At 47.4% G+C, this 20301-nt stretch overlaps 1 protein-coding gene across 4 annotated transcripts in view; it reads right to left on the reverse strand.

Annotated features, from left to right (window-relative positions):
- Mbp (myelin basic protein) overlaps window positions 1–20301 on the reverse strand; it is a 113738-nt gene that overhangs the window by 87559 nt on the left and 5878 nt on the right. For all 4 annotated transcript variants that reach the window (XM_034517760.2, XM_076912367.1, XM_034517758.2 and 1 more), the window contains exon 2: window positions 558–633. In XM_034517760.2, coding sequence (XP_034373651.1) covers window positions 558–608 — 51 coding nt within the window. In that variant the 5' untranslated portion in view covers window positions 609–633. The remainder of the gene's footprint in view (window positions 1–557; window positions 634–20301) is intronic.

A 20301-nucleotide genomic window follows, 5' to 3' on the forward strand; every position in this document is an offset into this window, starting at 1 on the left:
CAGGCGGAGGAAACAGCTCACCCACTTGCCACTCTTTGCCCACACCTGAGACTCAGGTTCAGCTTCTCAACCCAAGGTCGGGGGCCTTCCTCTACAGAGCAGGGAGGGGTGCTAATGCAGGGAACGGGGTTCACAACTTCAACAGAGAGGTTAAGTAGAGAGTGAAGTTTGGGAATACTATTACAAACAAGGAATGTTGAACAACAAAAGCTTTCAAGAGACCAAAGGGACCCTACAGCCTCTGTTCTCCTGAGAATACTGAATCTGTGATGAGTCCACGATGGGTCCAGTGAATCAAGGTGGAGCCTCACCCTCTTCACCTCCCCTCATCTTCCTCTCTCTTTCTCCCTCCCACTGAGCCATCCCTCTCCTCCTTCATTTGCTTCCCAGGCCACGATGTACCCACTGAGAGGCAAACCTCCTGAATAAATAAAAACAATATCTAATAACAACAGCAAGGACCAAGCCATTCAGGAACTGTTCTTGTCAAATCTCCACTTTGTCTTTGGCTGAACTGAAGCCCCAGGGCCGGAGGGTTGGACTCAGCTGAGCCTTACCTTACTGGCCTTCTCAGCAGCTAATTCTCGCTTTCCAGAGTGGTTTCCCATGGTGACCCAATGTGGTGTTCAAAAGCTAAAAGAGAAGAGAAGGTGTCAGCTTCGAAGCCAAGGCTTCTGGAGGGCTTTGACCACAGGAAAATCCCACGATCCACAGTGGTCCCTGAGAATTCAAGAGACACATCCAAAGTTGCCAACAAATATTGTTTCTGGGCTCTCAGGGAAAGAGGTAGAAAACAGAATGACAACTGTCAAATGACAAAAGTCAGAGTGACCAAACTTTTGAGTGTATAATCATTTATAAAGATGTCTGCCCACTCAAGATTCCGCTGACCATCAAACACAGAGGCACATACCTAGAGCTCTGACTCATATTTGAGTGGGGGTGGGGATGCAGAGGAGGATGAAGTTTTCCTAATGGAAGGTGATAGACAGATGTTCATGCCTCCTCCTGGAGAGGCTGGCCATCATGGGTGGCCAAGGCCAGAGCACTGCTCTTTCTTATACAACTATCCAAAGAATGTGCAGAATTTGCAGGGAAGGTAAAGTTGGATAAAGACAAGCGTGTCCTCCTCCTTTTCATCCCCTAGCCCCAGTCTTAGCAGCAAACACACACTAGTCTTTTCCAAAAGATGCGCAGAGCGGAAGAATTTGGCCAAAGCCATTCCCAACAAAGCAATTTCTGGCCACGGTTAACCAATCCTTCTGTAGAGTTAACACTTGTTCAGTCTGTGATCTGATTCTTTCAGGAAATCAGTTTATGGTCATTTAAAGATGTGGGCACTCAAGATCCACAGTGGTCCCTGAGAATTCAAGAGACACATCCAAAGTTGCCAACAAATATTGTTTCTGGGCTCTCAGGGAAAGAGGTAGAAAACAGAATGACAACTGTCAAATGACAAAAGTCAGAGTGACCAAACTTTTGAGTGTATAATCATTTATAAAGATGTCTGCCCACTCAAGATTCCGCTGACCATCAAACATAGAGGCACATACCTAGAGCTCTGACTCATATTTGAGTGGGGGTGGGGATCGCTCCACTATCAAACCCAAGAAATGTAACAAAAGGAGTTGTCCAAGTACCTTCAATTTTTAAAGTAGGGACAAAGCATGAGATGGCACGGCCCCAGTGAAAGGCACATTTTGCTCTTTAAAACTCACTCTTTTCATGGGCGTGAGGAGCCCAACACCTGACTTTTTATCTCCCCCACACCTGGGAGCTTCAGTGACTAAAGAAGACTAAAGTGGGTGGTTCGCACTCATGTAATCTCAGCACTTGTGATGTGGAGACAGGAGATCAGCAGTTCAAGGCCACCCTCAGCTATTTAGCTAGTTCAAAGGCAGACAGGGTTAATGGGCCATATGGATTCCTTTCAAAAGTATTAAACAAAAGAGAAAACCCTGAACCCCTAAAAGCAAAAAAAAAAAAAAAGTTGGAAGAGGAAGGGGAAGGGGAAGGGGAAGGGGAAGGGGAAGGGGAAGGGGAAGGGGAAGGGGAAGGGGAAGGGGAAACAGAAGAGATACTGATGCTGGGCACAAGTCTCCCTCTCAGTGGTCCCACAGATTAACTGATATGGAGTCACTAGACTGGGGTTCCAGTCTTCCAGCCTAAAAGTAGCTATTGTCTGGCCTTTGGGAAAAGAGAGAAAACAGGGTATGCTTTAGATTGGGTTTCTACTGCTGTGATGGAACACCATGGTCATGACCATAATCATGACCAAGCAGGAGAGGAAAGAGTTTATTCAGCTCATACTTCCAGATCATAGCCTATCCCTGGAGGAAGTCAGGACAGAAACTCAAGCATGGCTGGAACCTGGGGGCAGGAGCTGATGCAGAGGCCATGGAGGGGTGCTGCTTACCAGCCTGCTTCATCTGGCTTGCTCAGCCTGCTTTCTTATAGAATCTAGGAATACCAGCCCAGGGATGGTCCCACCTATCATGGGCTGGGCCCTCCCTGATTGATCACTAATTGAGAAAATGCCTTAGAGCTGGATCTCATGGAGGCATCTCCTCAAGGGAGGCTCCTTCCTCTCTGATGACTCTAGTTTGTGTCAAGTTGACACACAAAACCAGCCAGCACAGGGCAGATTCTCAAACTCTGCAGATTTCACTTGGTTTAACAATGCAGCACCCCCTGTCCTTTAATCCTTAAAGACCACAACACAAGCATCCTGTTGTGGGTTGTCCAGCTTTCTGATTACATCTTACAGGACAGTAACTAAGGAACAGCCATTCTCCATCTTTGTTCTCCCACCTATACAAACCATCTCCGTGGTTCCCTCGCGTACTCACTTCAATTTATGGGATAGAGCAATGGTCAATGTACAACTGAAACAGCACCAAGAACTCATTCTGCAATTCTGCCCACAGGGTGGCAATCCCCTCTGAGCATAGGACCCAAGGGTGTGGTGGTAACGGCCCTGTGCAAAGGGGAAGCCACTCCTGTTTTCTGCTGTGTGGCTAGAAAGGGTGTAAGATAGATGGGTTTGCCTGGGGTTTTAAAGGGCTCGCTTGAGGCCATTTCAGTGGAAGTAGCCACCATGCTTTGCCTGGCAAATGAGAGATAAGGTCCTGACCGTGACTAGGAATGAGGAAGAACAGGGTGACCTCTGTGTCTGGTGTCTGTGGTCCGTAAAAGGCAAGACTTCCTGGGTAGGTGACTTCAGCACCCATGGCTGGTCTATCAGTGGCTTCTTGATTTAAGCTGGCACAACTTTTTAGAAACAACTCTGTCGATGAGAGTTGGAGGTTTGAGGACTTGGGGACTTCAAAGGAGCAGAGAGGGAAAAACTATAAAAGAATGAGTCTCATTTCCTGCGGGTGGACCCAAGCATGGGTGTTATTTGTCCATGGTCCCAAGCATGGGTGTTATTTGTCCACGGTCAACCTTGAGTCTAGGAATGCATTCTGTCATTCTGAACTTTGACCTTAATTCCATCTTCCAAATCTAATTCCTTCTTCCAAATGCAAGCCTCCAAGATTTGTCCCAAGTTGAAACTGTGGGGTCACCTATGTATTTTGGACAAAGGGGAACCGGTTTGATCCAAGTCCTTCAAGCTTAACTGTTCCACCAAGCCGATGCTTCAACATACTTTGTAACGAGACTCCATGCTGATACCCGAGGTGACAATTTCCACCAATGTTTCAAAATCCCAAAGGTGCCAGACACAACCACCAGTGTAATAACAAAATCACCAACCAGACTTAAATGAACTTAGTTACAGTGAGGAGACACGGTGTACGGGGAGGCTGAGGCAGACTGAGGCCAAGCTAGGTCTAAGTAGGACGTTCCAGGAAAGCCAGAGCTACATTGTAAGAACCATTCTTTAAAATAACGACAATAAATAAAACTAGCTCGATGTGACTAGCCTTCTGTGTATGGCATACGGAGAGGCAGAAGAAAGGCAAGTGACACAAAGTGACCACAAGTGTCCAGGGGCTCCTGAGGCTCGCCTTCTGGGACAGTGTCCTTGCTTAGAGTGTGGTAACAAGGAAGATTGCAGGTTCTTTGTTTTCTGGCCCGGGATGACAGTTAGCCTTATTGGATTCCATGACTGCTTTCAGGCCCTGCTTGGGGACTGGGAACCTGAACCACCAGCTGCTACCACCGAGTGTTGCTCGGAAGAGCGGCTTGTTTCTGCAGTCAGCCTTAATTAGATTCAGTTTTACGCTGAATCCAAGTACTGGAGCAAGCGAGAAAATATGGTGGCAACATAGACTCTACATAAAGCCTGGTGGTCCGGCAGGCTGCCCCTGAATAAGCCTGGTGGACATGTAGGCTGCCCCTGGATAGGCCTGGTGGTCCCGAAGGCTGCCCCTGGATAGGCCTGGTGGTCCCGCGGGCTGCCCCTGGATAGGCCTGGTGGTCCTGCAGGCTGCCCCTGGATAAGCCTGGTGGACATGCAGACTGCCCCTGGATAACTAAGGATGTTCTGGATAAAGCAGAAGACTGGGATGAGGGAGACATTCACATGCCACGAGACTGTGACAGTCTTCTACATTGGTCTGCTTCTCAGCCCATAGGATTTTGGGCAGTCTTGGATAGTGTCTGTCCGAAGACTGTCTCTGACGTGAAGTAGAGCCTGAAACAAACTCTTGGGGATAGTTAGTCATCCCAATGTGGTAGGAGGCAACCCAATCTTTACTGTGATTTTTATTTCTAATTATGTGCTCCCCAAATTTACCCTGGAGGAGCTAGCTGGAGGGGAGTCCCTGGCCATCTGTAGAAGGTGTCAGTGACTCAGGTACCTGGCTCCTCAGTATTTTCCCGCCTGTGTTTTGCAAGGGGCTTGAACTTTCCGAAGGGCCCTGTCGTGATGGAGCCTTCAGGAGGCTTGGGTGAGACTCCACTCCTTTGAGCCTTAATTTCTTATGCAGGTTGAAGTGATCCAAGTTCTTATCCTGCCTTGGGGTGACCAGGAAACCTGGGAGCTGTAGGGGTGGTCAGGCTGGGGTCCGGGTAAGGATGTTTGAGGGATAGATTGTTCTTGTCTGTCCCCAGTGCTCAGGCTTTGCCTCCTGGGTAGAATAGTAAGCAGCTGATGAGACACCATCTCCTCTCTGCCTTTTACATATTGCTGAGGCTGAGACATGACTTTCCAGCTGCAAGAGCCTCCACTCAAACTGCCAAGGCCAGAGGAAGGGCAAATGGCCCAAGTGGCCATGCACTGAGAAGCCCTGGCATTACGTAACGCCGTTAGCCAAGACACAAACTACAGCCAAATTAATGAAGGAGCAGAGTGGGGAGCAGTGGGTGAGGTGGGGAAAGAGAGAAAGCAAGAACAACTATCTAACTTCCAAGGGACCCTTGGGTATTACACAAATGTGCATAGAGTGTGTCTGAAATAACTCTGGATGCAATTGATAACCAGCCTGCCTCCATCTTAGGTTTAAAAGCCATCTTATATATAGTGAAGGCAAACTAAGTTAATTTCTGTTAATGATTAAATCTCTGTTTTTCAAGGATTGGGCTATACCCCACCTATAACCTTAACTACAAATGGTTCTGTACTGCCTTTTCCAGGAAGCAACAATTATGTCCTTGCTTCAAAAGGTTATTATGACAACCTTGTTGTTATGACTACCTTGTTACAGCCAACTTGCTATGCTTCTGTAACCCCATCTATTTACCTGCCAAATACTCCACTTGGAAGCCCCCTATTCTTGGACTATAAAACCTCCTATCTTATTCATTTCCAATGTTATCTCCTGAACCCTGCCTTTAAGGAGAGAGAGCCTGTATACAAACTTGCTTTAATCAGTTGTCTGCTTTAACGAATTTGGCCATGATTTGTGTTTGTGTTCTTTCTCCTGATATTGACACGATCACAGTGGCAAAGCAGACTGTATGCCAGCCTCACTGAGGCGTATTTATGATAGACAGTAGTAGTAGACAGATAGCCAGCAGACTGGCATCCACGCCACCTTCCCTTCCTCCCAAAAACTGATCCTGTGAAAAAGTGACCATAGTTGCTGTCCAGATGTCAAATATACATTGGCCAGGGGCTGCTTGTGTGTATCACTGTGTCTACTGCTTATCAGGGCTTGTGGCTTAGCGTCTGTAGTGTGTACTTGAACGTGCTGAAGGAGGTAGGTGTCTTGTGCGTCACTGGACATAAGTGGCAGCTGTACTATTTCACAGATTTCAAGTGCTTTTGGCGTGAGCTCTCTCTCTCTCTGTGTCTTTCATTAAATGACATGCTGTTGATTACAAAATGTGTTTTTCCTTTTTTTTTTCTGAGTTCATGTTCAAGAAAACAGTCCCAAAATAGGCGTTTCCATGGAGCCACGGGGATTATTTTTTGCCACAGTATGCCGTATCCCTCACGTTTCTGTAAACCTCTGAAACCGAGACCCTTTACAGCAGTAGCCCTGCCAGCCCCTTCCCAGAGCACGGCTCAGGAAGTGACGCTCAAGAGAGCGAGAGAGCGATGATCTTTCTACTTACGTCAGGCTCAAAACTTAGAAGTGACTTTGAGGGTTTTGTGCATCACTGATGGCAGTGGTGAGGGCAGTGGTGAGGGCAGTGGTGAGGGCAGTGGTGAGGGCAGTGGTGAGGGTGTATAAAGGAAAATGGCTTAGCAGGTCCAATTCATCAGATCATCTTTTATCTCATTTAAGCTAAATTCCTGAGGAATCTGCCTTTTCTTCATGCAGATAAAGGGTCAACAAACCATGACTCACGCATCTGAAATGTCTGAATCTGCCTGGCCCAAGCCTTTGCCTTGCTTGATTTCCACACTTTCTCTCTCTCTCTCTCTCTCTCTCTCTCTCTCTCTCTCTCTCTCTCTCTCTCTCTCATGCTGCTGTGGTCAAGCTGTGCAGTTGCAATGCAGACAAGACAGTCCAGCTCCACAGAAAGGAGTCTCCCCATGTGTGATGCTAACGAGTGCTCGTAGGATTCCCAAGAAAGCTGCTGTTTGTGAATGTTTTTCATTCACAAACAGATCCTGGGGCCATCAATATAGCTCAGTGGATAAATGGCACTGGCCACTAAGCTGGAGGATCTGAATTCCATCCCTGGGATCCACATTGTAGGAGAGAACTAGTTCCTGAAAGCCGTCCTCTGATTGCCACATGTGAACAAGCATACATACATACATACATACAGGCACAAAAATAAATATTATATATATGGAAAGAGAGACACAGATACACACACACACACACACACACACACACACACACACAGAGAGAGAGAGAGAGAGAGAGAGAGAGAGAGAGAGAGAGAGAGAGAGAGAGAGAGAATAATAGCTCTTGCTATATATGCATGGAAGGAACTTTCTCCCAGCCCCCACCTTCTCTTTATTCTTTAAGACGGAGAATCACACCTGTGGTTATCTGCCAACACAGCAGCCCAAGTGGAGACCTATTTCCCAGAATCCCTTGCAGTTTCATGTGGTCATGTCCTGGCAAAGGGCATTCTGCTTTCAGCAAATACTTATAAAGAATTTGTTCTGTATCTCAATGAGTCACCAAGTAAACAAGTCTTTCTGTATTTGTAGACTGTAACACGCACAGGATACTCTCTCCCAAAGCATGCCGATTGAGACAGATTTTATGAAACTATCCCAGTAACTGAGACTGAGGAGAGGGGAGAGTGAACATTGGTAAAAGCTTAAAATCCCCCTAGAGGGGTTCCCTTCTCTGCCTTGTCAAGTCCTTGAAGCCGCATTTTCAACCGCCAGCCCATGAATTTTATCGTTAGCCATTCACGGTTGCCAGTCTTTGTGGATTTAGATATCTCACTGCCCAGTGGTTTGCTTTCTATCCCTAGACCATACGTTCTTAGAGACTGCTCTTAGCATCAGTGGTGGAGCTGTGACACGCACATGGGAATGCTGAGGTATCTGGGAGGAGACAGACACCCGAGCTGGAAGAATTCCTCTGAAGGAGAGGATAGTGTAGACTGCATGGGTCAGAAGGCTTCTTAAAGAAAACCTGGGTAGAGTTTGGTTGAAAATGGAGACTAATGTCTCAGAAATGACTAAAGGGAATATAAGTTGCAGAGGGAACATTCCAGAAGTCTAGCATCTGTCCTTCGCAGGATAGGAGGCTTCCTGCTAGACTCTGCAACAAGAACTCTTCCTGTGTGCCAGGTTCCCGTGTGCCGGGTTCAGCATGCCCATGGCCTCTTACAGAGACTCCTATCCCCCTCAAGAACCCCTGGGGCCACAGACTGACATTGTAGCTTAGACTAGGCAGGGTAGTTTCTCAGGTGCCTCATTTAGCAGATAAAATAAGCCCCACCCAGAACGTGGACACAGATAGCCTCACAAGTGAGATGAGGGTGGCTCTGCTTCCTTGATTTTAAAGAAAAACAGGGAAGAAACCCAATAGAGCAGGGACGTGCCTGAAATAGAAGATCTCAAGGGGACAGATGCTGAGTGACCAGGCTTAGTTCTTGGTGTCCGCGTCCTCTCTGAGCCCATCTCACTCTCTTTGTCTCTTTTTTTCTGTGTCTCATCCCTCTCCTCTGTCTCACACTGTTTTGTCAGCATGCATGAAATCATTGCTCTATCGCCAACATTCTTGTAACAGCCTGTGCTTAGAGTGCAGAAACAGCTAGCGAGTGGCATCACCAAAATGATAGCTAGACAGCATGTGTATGCATGCATGCACATACACAGACATACAGTCACATATTACAAATGCACATAGACGTACACATACATTCATACCCACATGCTTATATGCACAGATACACGCTCACATATATACACACAAAGACATGCGTTCATACATATACACATAGACATATGCAGACATAATCTATATACACTCAGAACACATGGACATCACTCACAGATATTAGACCCACATGTACACACATGCATGTGCACACACACACACACACACACACACACACACAATGGACTCAATCACAGTTGCAAGAGGGGGGACTCCAGAAGGTAAACTCACTTTAACCAAGAAGTAGGGGCTGGCTGTTGGCTCATGAACATCCCATCCAGTGCGGTACCCACACCACACCTCAGTTGTGTGAGAGTCAGGAACCCCCACGCATCAAGGGCTAAGTGGCCTTGTGTTCCTGTCCCAGCACTTCCACCTTGTTGGGAACAATCGGCTCCTTTCTCCCCGAGTCTTCCTTCCTCCTGGACTAGGGTCTCCTCCACAGCAGAATGTGACACTGCTTATCACCTTATCACTGGGAAACAGTAGACAGGGCAGGTCCCCTCCCTGCATCTCTAGCTGGTTTTAGCTCTTCCCCACCATCCTGTGCAGATGCAGTCTCTCTCTCTCTCTCTCTCTCTCTCTCTCTCTCTCTCTCTCTCTCTCTATCTCTATCTCTATCTCTATCTCTATCTCTATCTCTATCTCTATCTCTAGCTGGTTTTAGCTCTTCCCCACCATCCTGTGCAGATGCAGTCTCTCTCTCTCTCTCTCTCTCTCTCTCTCTCTGTCTCTCTCTCTCTCTGTGTGTCTCTCTCTGTCTCTGTCTCTCTCTGTCTCTCTGTCTCTCTCTGTCTCTCTGTCTCTGTCTCTCTCTGTCTCTCTCTGTCTCTCTCTCTTTCTCTCTCTGTCTCTTTCTGTCTCTCTCAGTGTGTGTGCACACACACATGCACATGGGTACAAGCTGCTTCCTATGTGGTTCCCTTCCACGCTGCCTATATCCTCCCAGCCGAGGCTATGCCTCAGTGATAACTCCTCTTCTGGGGTCTCTTCTTCCGGACCTGGGAATTTCTGCTTTGGAGCGTCAGGGAATACATCCATCTGTTCATTACAAGTTTGTCTTTTTGAGACTTGTTAGGTCTCAAAAAGCATGTCTACAGCACAGAACGCTGTCTGAAGGTTATTGAAATTCACTTGAGAGGAATGTTCCTGAACTGCAGAAAAATGAAATCTGTGGAAACCTGATTTCCTTTCGTCCTTTGAGTTTATCATTTAAAGGCATCAGCTGATTTTGGCCAACTATCATCAGAGTGAATCAGCATACTTTTGGTCCTGAGGCTGCCAGCTTGCTCTCAGGACATCCTTCACAGTATGGAGCTCATTAGGGACTGAGTAGCCGTTCCCTCCAGCTCAGGCTGGGTCAGCTACTGGGCTATGTGAGTATGTGCACACATGCACATGTGGGAGTGTGTGTAAATGTGCAAGTGTGTGTGTGTGTGTGTGTGCACACGCGTGCGCACGTTCATGCATCTGTGTGTAGGTCAGAGGTCAACTTCAGACATTCCTCAGGCACTGTTCATCTTGTTTTTGGAGACTGGGTCTCTCTCTCCCTAGGACCCAGGGCTCTTCAGCTAGCCCTAGGGATCTGCCTGTCTCCACCTCCTCAGTGCTGGGATTACAAGTGCACACCACCTACCCACGGTCTCTGGAGACAGAACTCAGGCTTTTGTAATTGTGAGGTAAGCACACGCTTCACTTCCTGAGCCACCTCCACAGACTCCAGCTTGAGATTTCTGTACCTGTCGATCTACAGGGTTAGAAAGGATGCTCAGCTTTGACAGCTTTTATGGGAAGATATGGAAGTCTCCAAGAGAAAATAACAGGGTCACCAGAAAGCTGCTATGTTTGTGAGACCAGACAGGCTGGGGCAGCACACCCCTGGGGCTCGGACTCCGGGGAAGGATGAGACTCACCGGGGTATCTGCAGTTATGCACCCTTCCCATGCCATCTCTGCTGGTTCCTAAGTCATGTTTGTCTGAACTGGTCATGAGGAAGAAATGTCCCACTCTGCTGGCTTCCGTGAGGCCGGGTCACAGGTATGCTTTGCATCCCAAGTATGCGCTGCACAGCTGCCCCGCCCTGGTTGGAATGGTACTGGAGAGGAAACACCCGAGGCTCTAGGAGCAGACATGTTAGGGCAGCACCCTTTGGGTCCCACCTTCCCTGATGTGCTCTGGGGACTTGGCGCCTGTTACTCCTTATCTATAAAGGCCCAGGCGGCACACCCGTTTCCTAGTGGTGCCAAAGAGCGCTGGTAATGAATGCAGGCACAGGGACATGAATGAGGGTGCCAGTTTGGAATCTTCCCGCTGCCGTGTCAGCCCCAACTTTATCTTTGAGCATCTTCCTCCCGAAACGGTGGGCAGTCACACCATTGCTATGACAAGCCTGGCATGACTGAAGCACAACATGCTTATTACAGAAGCCACACACACCCGGGGGCATGGAGTACCAGTGACAACCAACAGAACTATGTTTGTCTGTGGTAATTGCCCTCCTCCAATCCAGCCTTCTCGATGTGACTACCGGGGGCTTAGCATGACATATGGAGAAAGCCATATGCTGGCTCATGCACCGGTCACAGTTTGCAGGTGACCGACCTCAGGTAACCCAGAGTTTGGGCAGAGATGTACGCAAACTTGCCTTCTCGGCAATAAGGTAACAGCATCCCAGAGTTAGTTGCTGGTCTATGCTATGCCATGGTGTCTCCAGAGTCTCATGGGAGACCTGGCCTGGAGCCCATCTCCTGATGGGTGCCGTGTCCTTACAGGCACAGGTGGCATTTCTACTGAATAACTTCTTTCCAGGACTCTCTGGAACTTTCCAGAGCCTTTCAGATCATAATCAGGGAAAAGAATGTAATAAGAAGCAGTCAACCTCCCGTGACCTTGGAGAAACGGCTTAGCCCATCTCCTAAGAGACTTTCCTTTTCACAAAGGCATGCAATTTATTTGTGAGCTAGTCTTCCTAAGACATGACAGAATGATAAGACTTCTGTGAGTGGGCCGGGGTGACAGTTCGGGGGATAAAGAACTTACTGCACAAGCATGAGAGTCTGAGTTTGGAGCCCTAGAACCCATTGAATAAGCTAGGATTGTTGCTGCAAACCTGTAATCCCAATGCTGGGTAGGCAAAGATGTGAGTGCTCCCTGGTGCTCGCCAGCTAGCCAGTCCTACTGAGCTTCGTGTTCTCGGAGGGACTCAGGCTCCAAACACTAGAGGACAGAGATGGAGGAATACACTCAAAGACCTCTGGCCTACACACACACACACACACACACACACACACACACACACACACGCACACCAGACAACAGAATACAGCAAGTGACAATGGCCTTTAAAGGAAGGGACAGTGAGACATGATGCAGAGGACTTTGGGTGGACGCCACCTTGGCCTCACTCACCATGTGCTGGATTGACTGAACTCCCAGACAGGTTCTTTCTTATGCAACCTATATGTTTTAGGCACAGACATGTGTGAGGTTTGGAGGGCCTGAGTGACAGAAGTCCACATAGCAGTTGCAGGCAGATCTGAGCACATGTGTCCTGTGGCCCGCTTGGGCCCCACTCCTGACTCCTCCGAAGAAGGAGGACTCTGCCTTCGGAGATTTTGTTCAAGTGCACAGATTGACCAGACGACTTGGTGTTACAGAAAGAGGGGTCTGGATGGGTGCCAGTCTTAGACTAAGGAAAGGAGTTCTGACGAAAAGTTAGAAGAGTTGCATCTGCCTGTGTTTCACACCTACTTGTAACATGACTGACAATCCTCTGTATCCCTTTCCTTCACAGGGGTGTGTGTGTGGGGGGGGCAGGATAAGGAAACAGTTTTTGTTGTTCTTTTAAAATTGATTCCATGTGCATGAGTGTTTGCTTACTTGTATGTTTGTGTCCTACGTGAGTGTCTGGTGACAGGGGAATACAGAAGTGATGCTGAATCCCCCAGGACTGGAGTTATGAGGCACCGTGCGGGGGCTGAACCCCGGTCCTCTGGAAGAGCAGCCAGTGCTTTTAACTGTTGACTCATCTTTTTAGCCCCATAAGGAAACATGCTAAGAACATGATAAGAACATGCCAAGAATGCACCATGAAATCAATGCCTTTTCAAATAGTCATTGAAAAATGGGCTTTGCTGAATAATTAACAAAGCTGCGGAGTGTTATGAAGAAGCAAAGTCCAGCTCTCACCAGGGACAGCAAGGGGTCGAGAAGCTTGTCCCTTGCATCTGAGCTTCAAGCGTTTTTGCACGCCACATGAGGTTTAGATAATGCTTTCGGGTCTAAAAAGGTGAGAGTCCTTTGGAAGACTCGAGAGAGAGTGTCGGGAGACTGCAGTTCTATGATCTTATTGCTCTTATGAAATCAAGATGATTAGGAATGTCTGTCATACATAGCAACCAGAAGAAGCTGGCTTGAGATACGCAAACATCTTGGTAGGGTAAATCATTAGTCTTGTCTCTTTCCTGGCAAACTGTGATCAAGCCTCTTTCCAAATTACAAAATCTGTACATACCCTTTGATCCTGGTCATAAAATCCAAGTGGGGTGGTTCCTGTCACTGATCATCCCCTGGTCTATCTGAGTGTGGTCCAGTTTTTTGTCTCAGAACATGGGGACCGGGTTTGGAAGGCTCAGCTTCCGTCACCTACGTTGTGCTCTGATTTCTGTCGGGATGGGTGTGAACTTGCTGAGAATGCTCAGGGACAGGGGTGTCTCTAGAAGCAGCATTTCCTGAGGAGGTGTCGGCAAAGTTGTCTGCCTGGTGTCAGCTGCTGACACTGGATTCATGATGCTGGAAGCCAAGTCCAAGGAGAGAGACAACGACAGTCAGTGTCACAGTGTCTGCCACGTGATCGGGGCCAGAGGCAGCTGAGAAAGCAGAGAGGTGAAGCACCCGCAGAGAGAACATGTATTTGCCTTCCCAGCCTGCCACTATGCTAGACTGCCCCTGAGCTCGGCCCATCCCATAATGGAGGGCAGGGAAGACCCAGGGAACCTAGGAAGCAGCTCTAGACTTGCTTCATTTGACCTTGGATGTTCTGACTCAGCGAGTTCTCCAAGCCAGATTCTGCCACTGCAGGCCTCTGCAAACACCCAGCCTCAAGTGTTACCGAGCCAGATTCTGGGTGCTACCTCGCTATCATAATATCCAGGGCCTTTGCTCTCTCATTTCCTCATTGGTAAGACAGCAAAGTGGGTCCTAGCTTGATGCACTGAGGTGTTCTTAGCACCCTGAACTGTGATATTACATAGTAGGTGTTCAGTCCAGTGAAAGAAAAGAGGTGCAAATGAAATTCTAAAGTCACTTTCTCTTATCCAGACCAGGAGCATGTGCACACATGTGCACCTGTGTGTGCATGTATGCACGAGCATGTGCACGCGCACACACACACATGGGGGGAGGTGAGGGGAGGAAGGGGATGTTTACATGTCAGACTACCCTTTGGGTTGTGGCATAGCATTAGGCGTAAACAGTATGTAAATAAGAGGGAATCAGTGGTCCAGGGACTGGAGAGTGTGAAGACTAGAGTCTGGGTACTGTGAGGACCATGAGCAAGTGACATAAGTACCAGGAACCACACGGGCAGTGAGATCTATGCACCCTTACACAGTAGGGGAGAGCAGTGGCTGAGCGCTGCAGCCCCATCTGCAGCAGGAACCTCTGTTACAGTAGGTGCACCTCTGCAGACTTTGCTCCCAGGGGAGCACCCGCAGGAAAGACTTGCTGCAGAGGTAGGTGCCAGTACAAAGGAGCGAGCACTCGAGCACTCGGCAGACACCTCACATACCAAAACCCAGAGAGGCAGAGGTGGAGGGAAGGAGCAGGTGGCTGGCACCTCAGATGTGCTAACTGGTGGCCATTGTCAAAGTCAGGCTTAGACCCCTATGTACAGGGCTTCCAGGGGATCTCCAGTTACTAAAGGTGGGACTGTGCCTTTCAAAAAGGATCACTTGCCTTTAATGTGTCTGCACTCCGAAGGTCACAATCGCTGTGTATCAGTCAACATTCCATTGATCTTCCTGCCTAGCTCTGTACCAATACCATGCAGTTTTCATCACTGTTGCTCTGTAGTCAGGGATGGTGATTCCCCCAGTTCTTTTATTGTTGAGAATAGTTCTCGCTATCCTGGGTTTTTTGTTATTCCAAATGAATTTGCAAAATTCTCTTTCTATGTCTATGAAGAATTGATTTGGAATTTTGATGGGGATTGCATTGAATCTGTAGATTGCTTTTGGCAAGATGGCCATTTTTACTATATTAATCCTGCCAATTCACAAGCATGGGAGAACTTTCCATCTTCTGAGGTCTTCGGTTTCTTTCTTCAGAGACTTGTTCTGTCATACAGATCTTTCACTTGCTTGGTTAGATTCACACCAAGGTATTTTATATTATTTGTGACTATTGTGAAGGGTGTCCACTCCTGGGCATATACCCGGAAAATGCTCCAACATATAACAAGGACGCATGCTCCACTATGTTTATAGCAGCCTATTTATAATAGCCAGAAGCTGGAAAGAACCCAGATGCCCTTCAACAGAGAAATGGATACAGAAAATGTGTGTAATTCACACAATGGAGTACTACTGAGCTATTAAAAACAATGACTTCATGAAATTCTTAGGTAAATGGATGGAACTAGAAAATATCCTGAGCGAGGTAACCCAATCACAAAGGAACTCACATGGTATGCACTCACTGATAAGTAGATATTAGCCCAAAAGCTTGCAATACCCAAGATACAACTCACAGACCACATGAAGCTCATGAAGAAGGAAGATCAAAGTGTGGGTGCTTCGGTCCTAGGAGGAGTAACAAAATACTCATGGAAGCAAATATGGAGACAAAGTGTGAGACAGAAACTGAAGGAGGGGCCGTCCAGAAACTGCTCCACCTGGGTATCCATCTCATGTGCAGTCACCAAAGGCAGACGCTGATGTGGATGTCAGGAAGTACACGCTGACAGGAGCCTGACATAGCTGTCTCCTTAGAGGTCTGCCAGAGCCTGACATATACAGAGGTGGATGCTCACAGCTAACCATTGAACTGATCATGGGTTCCCAATGGAGGAGTTAGAGAGAAGACTGAATGAAGGAGCTGAAGGGGTTTGCAGCCCCATGAGGAGAGCAATGATACCAACCAACCAAAGCGCCTAGGGTCTAAACCACCGCCTGGGAGCACACAAGGAGGGTCACCCATGGCTCCAGCTGTTTATGTTGGGGAGTATGGTCTAGTTGGGCATAGGCGGGAGAGGAGATCCTTGGTCCTGTGAAGGCTGGATGCCCCAGCTTGGGGGAATTTGAGGGCGGGGAGGTGGGAGTGTGTGGGTGGGTGGGGGCACATCCTCATAGAAGCAGGAGGAGGGGGATGGGACAGGGGGTTTCTGGGTGGGTGGGGGAAATGGGGAAAGGGGATAACATCTAAAATGTAAATAAAATATCTAATAAAAATTAATTAAAAATAACCCATATGTTAATTTACTCAGAGCTGTGAGGGAAGGGTGCTTCTATGAATGAGTTATTTTTCCCCTTGTTCTAGTATGGGGAGCACACTCTCCTGAGACTCCAGGAAGACCTTGCTAAAGCAGAAACATCAAAAACTGGGTCAGTCCACAGAGCGTCTGGCGCAGCTGTGACCAGCTGTGACACTAGGGGACTGCAGACATGTGATCAGTTTCAGAAGGGACAGGGTGTGATGCTGGGTAAGGTGCAGAGATCTCAGATGGGTGCTGGTTTCTTTCTCGAAGCCTGCAGACACTGCTGGGCTAGGCTCCTCACCCTTATTCTCTGTCCACCTTCGTATTTCGAGTCTCCAGATCTGCCTCGAACAGGCAGCTACGCCTTCTGATGACTCAGTGTGCGGTTTGACTACAGTCTGGTTTTCACTCTCAGCAGAGTTTAAGTCAGTTCTAATGAGCTCTTCGCCACCTTATCATAGAGTCAGTGGCCAGGCCTTGCTGTGCTGGAAGCCAGATCACTTAAGACCTTCAGCTTTAGGGACTTTGGATTTCCATCGGGTTTCTCTGGCGGTAAACCCCAGGTGAGTACAGGAGCTCTGGGGGAGTAAATGTCTAACTAATCCCTGAGCGCCTCACACCAGCAGCCTGCGGAAGACTCCAGAGGCAGGGACTGGGGATGTCTTCTCCAGGGAAGGCTGGGCTGTTGCTGGAGCTTAGAGGGCAGCTGCTCATGCTTCAGAGCCGCGCCCCCCCCCATCCCCCAGTAGTCAAGTTAGCTCAGTAGAAAGAGGTCAGATGTAAACCTCTGAATGTGGAATGAAGGCCGAGTCTGAAAACCCTACCTGAAATCCTGAAGACTGGGGCTCAGTGAGATATCAGTGTGTGTGCGCGCACACATTATCTATCTATCTATCTATCTATCTATCTATCTATCTATCTATCTATCTATCTATTATCTGTTAATCTATGTATCTATCTTTCATCTATGATTCTGTTTTTATTCTATCTATCTATCTATCTATCTATCTATCTATCTATCTATCATCTATCTGTTAATCTATGTATCTATCTTTTATCTATCATTCTGTTTTTATATTCTATCTATCTATCTATCTATCTATCTATCTATCTATCTATCTATCTATCTATCTACCAATCATCTATTTCTACCTATCTATCCATCTCTCTGCTCTGGTATGCATGTATGTATGTATGTACCTATCTATCTATCTATCTATTTCCCTATTATCAGCCAGTCTATTCTATCTTCTTTGTTTTTCTCTTTCCTCTTCCTTTCTCTCTTCTTTCTACTTAGCTTCTTATGAATGTTTCTACTATCTATCCATCTTTCCCTCCATATATGTGTTATCTATCTATCATCTATCTATCTGCCATTTCTTTATCTATCTAATCTACTGATTTGCTCCCAGGCCTTATCCTGTTGTCTGCATTTCTGTGTTCTCCCTTTCCATCTATATCAGTTTCCAACAAGCAGTCTGGAAGCAAGCAGGGCTGTCTTTTAGCATCTGCTTTAAATCTTTCTCTCTGCAGCAATAGGTCTGGACACATGAAGATGATAATGTAATTAAGAACCACCATCTCCCCTTAGAGCTCATCGCTTCAAACACCACCACATACAGTGACATATGATGCGGTGCACGTATCATGCCTGTTTCTGAAATATGGTGTGTATTCTTGCTATTTCTAGGACAAGAGCTTTGGCTAGTGTTCACACTGCACTTCAGGACACCCCAAAGCTATTATGTCGTCAGACCTCTAAATAAAAACAACCAGCAGTACTGTCCCTCAGCCTGCAAAAAGGCACCCCAAGAATCTCCCCTACACCTTTCCCTCTCATAGGCAATGCATGTACATCCCCACTCCTACACACACGTTGTCCCACCACACACACATACACACATCCAAACATATGCACACAAAAGAATGGTAATACATGCCTGGAATCCCAGCACTTGAGAGTTGGAGGTAGGAGAATCAGGAGGTCAAGGCCATCTCTCCTATGCCCTCCGCCCCCGCCCCCGTTTCTCCATAATGGGATTGAGGTCAACCTAGACTACATGAGAGCCAATCTCAAAGACAAAACACCAACACACACACCACCATCACCACCACAAAACCAAAGACAACTACAACAATAACAACAAAAGGAGATCGAGTTCCTAAAATATATGAGAATCATTTTTTTTTCCTACACTGTGGTTTTTTAAATCATTGATTTAATGTGCCTTGTCTTTTAAGGTGACATTTTAAACCATGCACTCACCCTTCATCTGGCTTCTAGAGGCAGAAGGCAGGTTTAGATGCTTGATTTCTGTAGAGTGCAGGCTTTTGCTGGGCATCTGCTGGTAGGGTGAGATCAGATGTAGCAAGGCCACTTGCTTATGCAGCAGATAGCGGGGATCTATTGTGCTACATGCTACAGTGAATAAAACACATAGACCATTCCAGAATGGTGTGTGGGGGGAACACAGAGAGATGGCCACATTTCTCTCTTCCTTTGGGGGCAAATGTGTCTTGTATCTGGAGCTGTTCTTAAAGTTGCCGTGTAGCAGAGTATGACCTTGAACTTCTGATCCCCCTGCCTCCATCTCTGAAGGCTGGGATACAGACCTGTAGCACCATACAATACCCGTGGTACTAAGAATAGAACCTCATGTATTCAAGGCAAACACTGTACCAAGTGTTCCCATCCCATGAGAACCGCCATTCAAATGCATGAGGGAAACGAATCCACCACGGTCTCTGCCAGGAATGAACTAGGAGTCTCAGCGTGAGCTTGAGGACGTTCGAAAAGGGACTCTGTAGAGTAAATGGAGGGGCGCAGAGGACATACAGCTACGGTTTATCATCAGTTGTTGTCTGCTGAGGGCTGGACCTGTGGCTTAGGCCAGCAGCCTCAGCCCCTGAGAAGCCAGTGCAGTCCTTCTGCTTCAGAAGCCCTGTGGGGGTTGGTCTGAACATCCTGCAGGGAGGTCAGCAGGTACTTTGCCTTGGGAAACTTATTCATGAGCTTCTAAGCTTCCTAAGAAAACCACAGGCAAGAACTCTATCTACTTTTCCTCGATGCAGACTGAGATACACTGCACTGTCTCAGCATAAAACCTTATCAACTACTCCATCAACACTTCTATAAACAGTTTACTTGATAGGGATACGAACAGGGTGTCTTAATGACACTTGAGACATGTTTGTGTGCAAGTGGAATCATTCAGACCAGCAGAACAGAGCTAGATGCGTGGGTCATGCTTGTAAATTTTCTTTTTTAGTTAGATCATAGTTCTAAAGACTGCATCCCCAGCCCAATCTCCAGAACTCTGTGAGAATATGTCAGGGACAAAGCCGAGGGCAACACATTTAATAAGAATTTGTAGTGAAAGGTATGCACGTAGTTATAGACAACCCAAGGAGAGAAACACGATGTGGACAGGTTGGTCCCATCTTCACCAGAAGACAGGGCTGTGATCAGAGCAGGGGCCATGCTCAGAGTTGAGAATGACAGTATGGCCCCTGATATGGAGAAAAGATGACCCAAGTGGGTGGTGTGTGTGTGTGTGTGTGTGTGTGTGTGTGTGTTGACTTCTTGGCCTTTAGTTTTCCAGGTCAGAAGAGCAGATGGGAAGGAAATTCCATGGAAAATCCGCTAGATAGGCTTCATCACCCCAATTTTGGAAGGATAGCTGTCACTTGACACTCTCAAAGGCGGGCCACACACTTGCAGAGCTGCTATGCAGTGTGAATGACAGCACCAAGAAGCTGTACCCTACATAAGCCAGGAGGATGTACACAGCTGAGGGTAGACACTTTCTGTTTATACAAATAATGGATCAAAGGACACAGAATGCTGTGCTCTCAGCGCAGTCCCACGAATCTCATCCGGGACAGCACTCAAGAGTCGAGTCAAAACAACACAAGATGAAGAATCAATATCAGTTTTTTCCATTGTTTGTTTGTCTTTTATTTTCCTTCTGAGAAAAGGCTTCACTGTGTAGGGCTGGCTAGTCTGGAACTTGACTATGAAGAAGAGGCTAGCCTATAATTTACAGAGACCCACCTGTCTCTGCCTCCTAAGTGCTGGGA

The sequence above is a fragment of the Arvicanthis niloticus genome, chromosome 14 (assembly GCF_011762505.2).
Source record: "Arvicanthis niloticus isolate mArvNil1 chromosome 14, mArvNil1.pat.X, whole genome shotgun sequence".
Lineage (NCBI taxonomy): Eukaryota > Metazoa > Chordata > Mammalia > Rodentia > Muridae > Arvicanthis > Arvicanthis niloticus.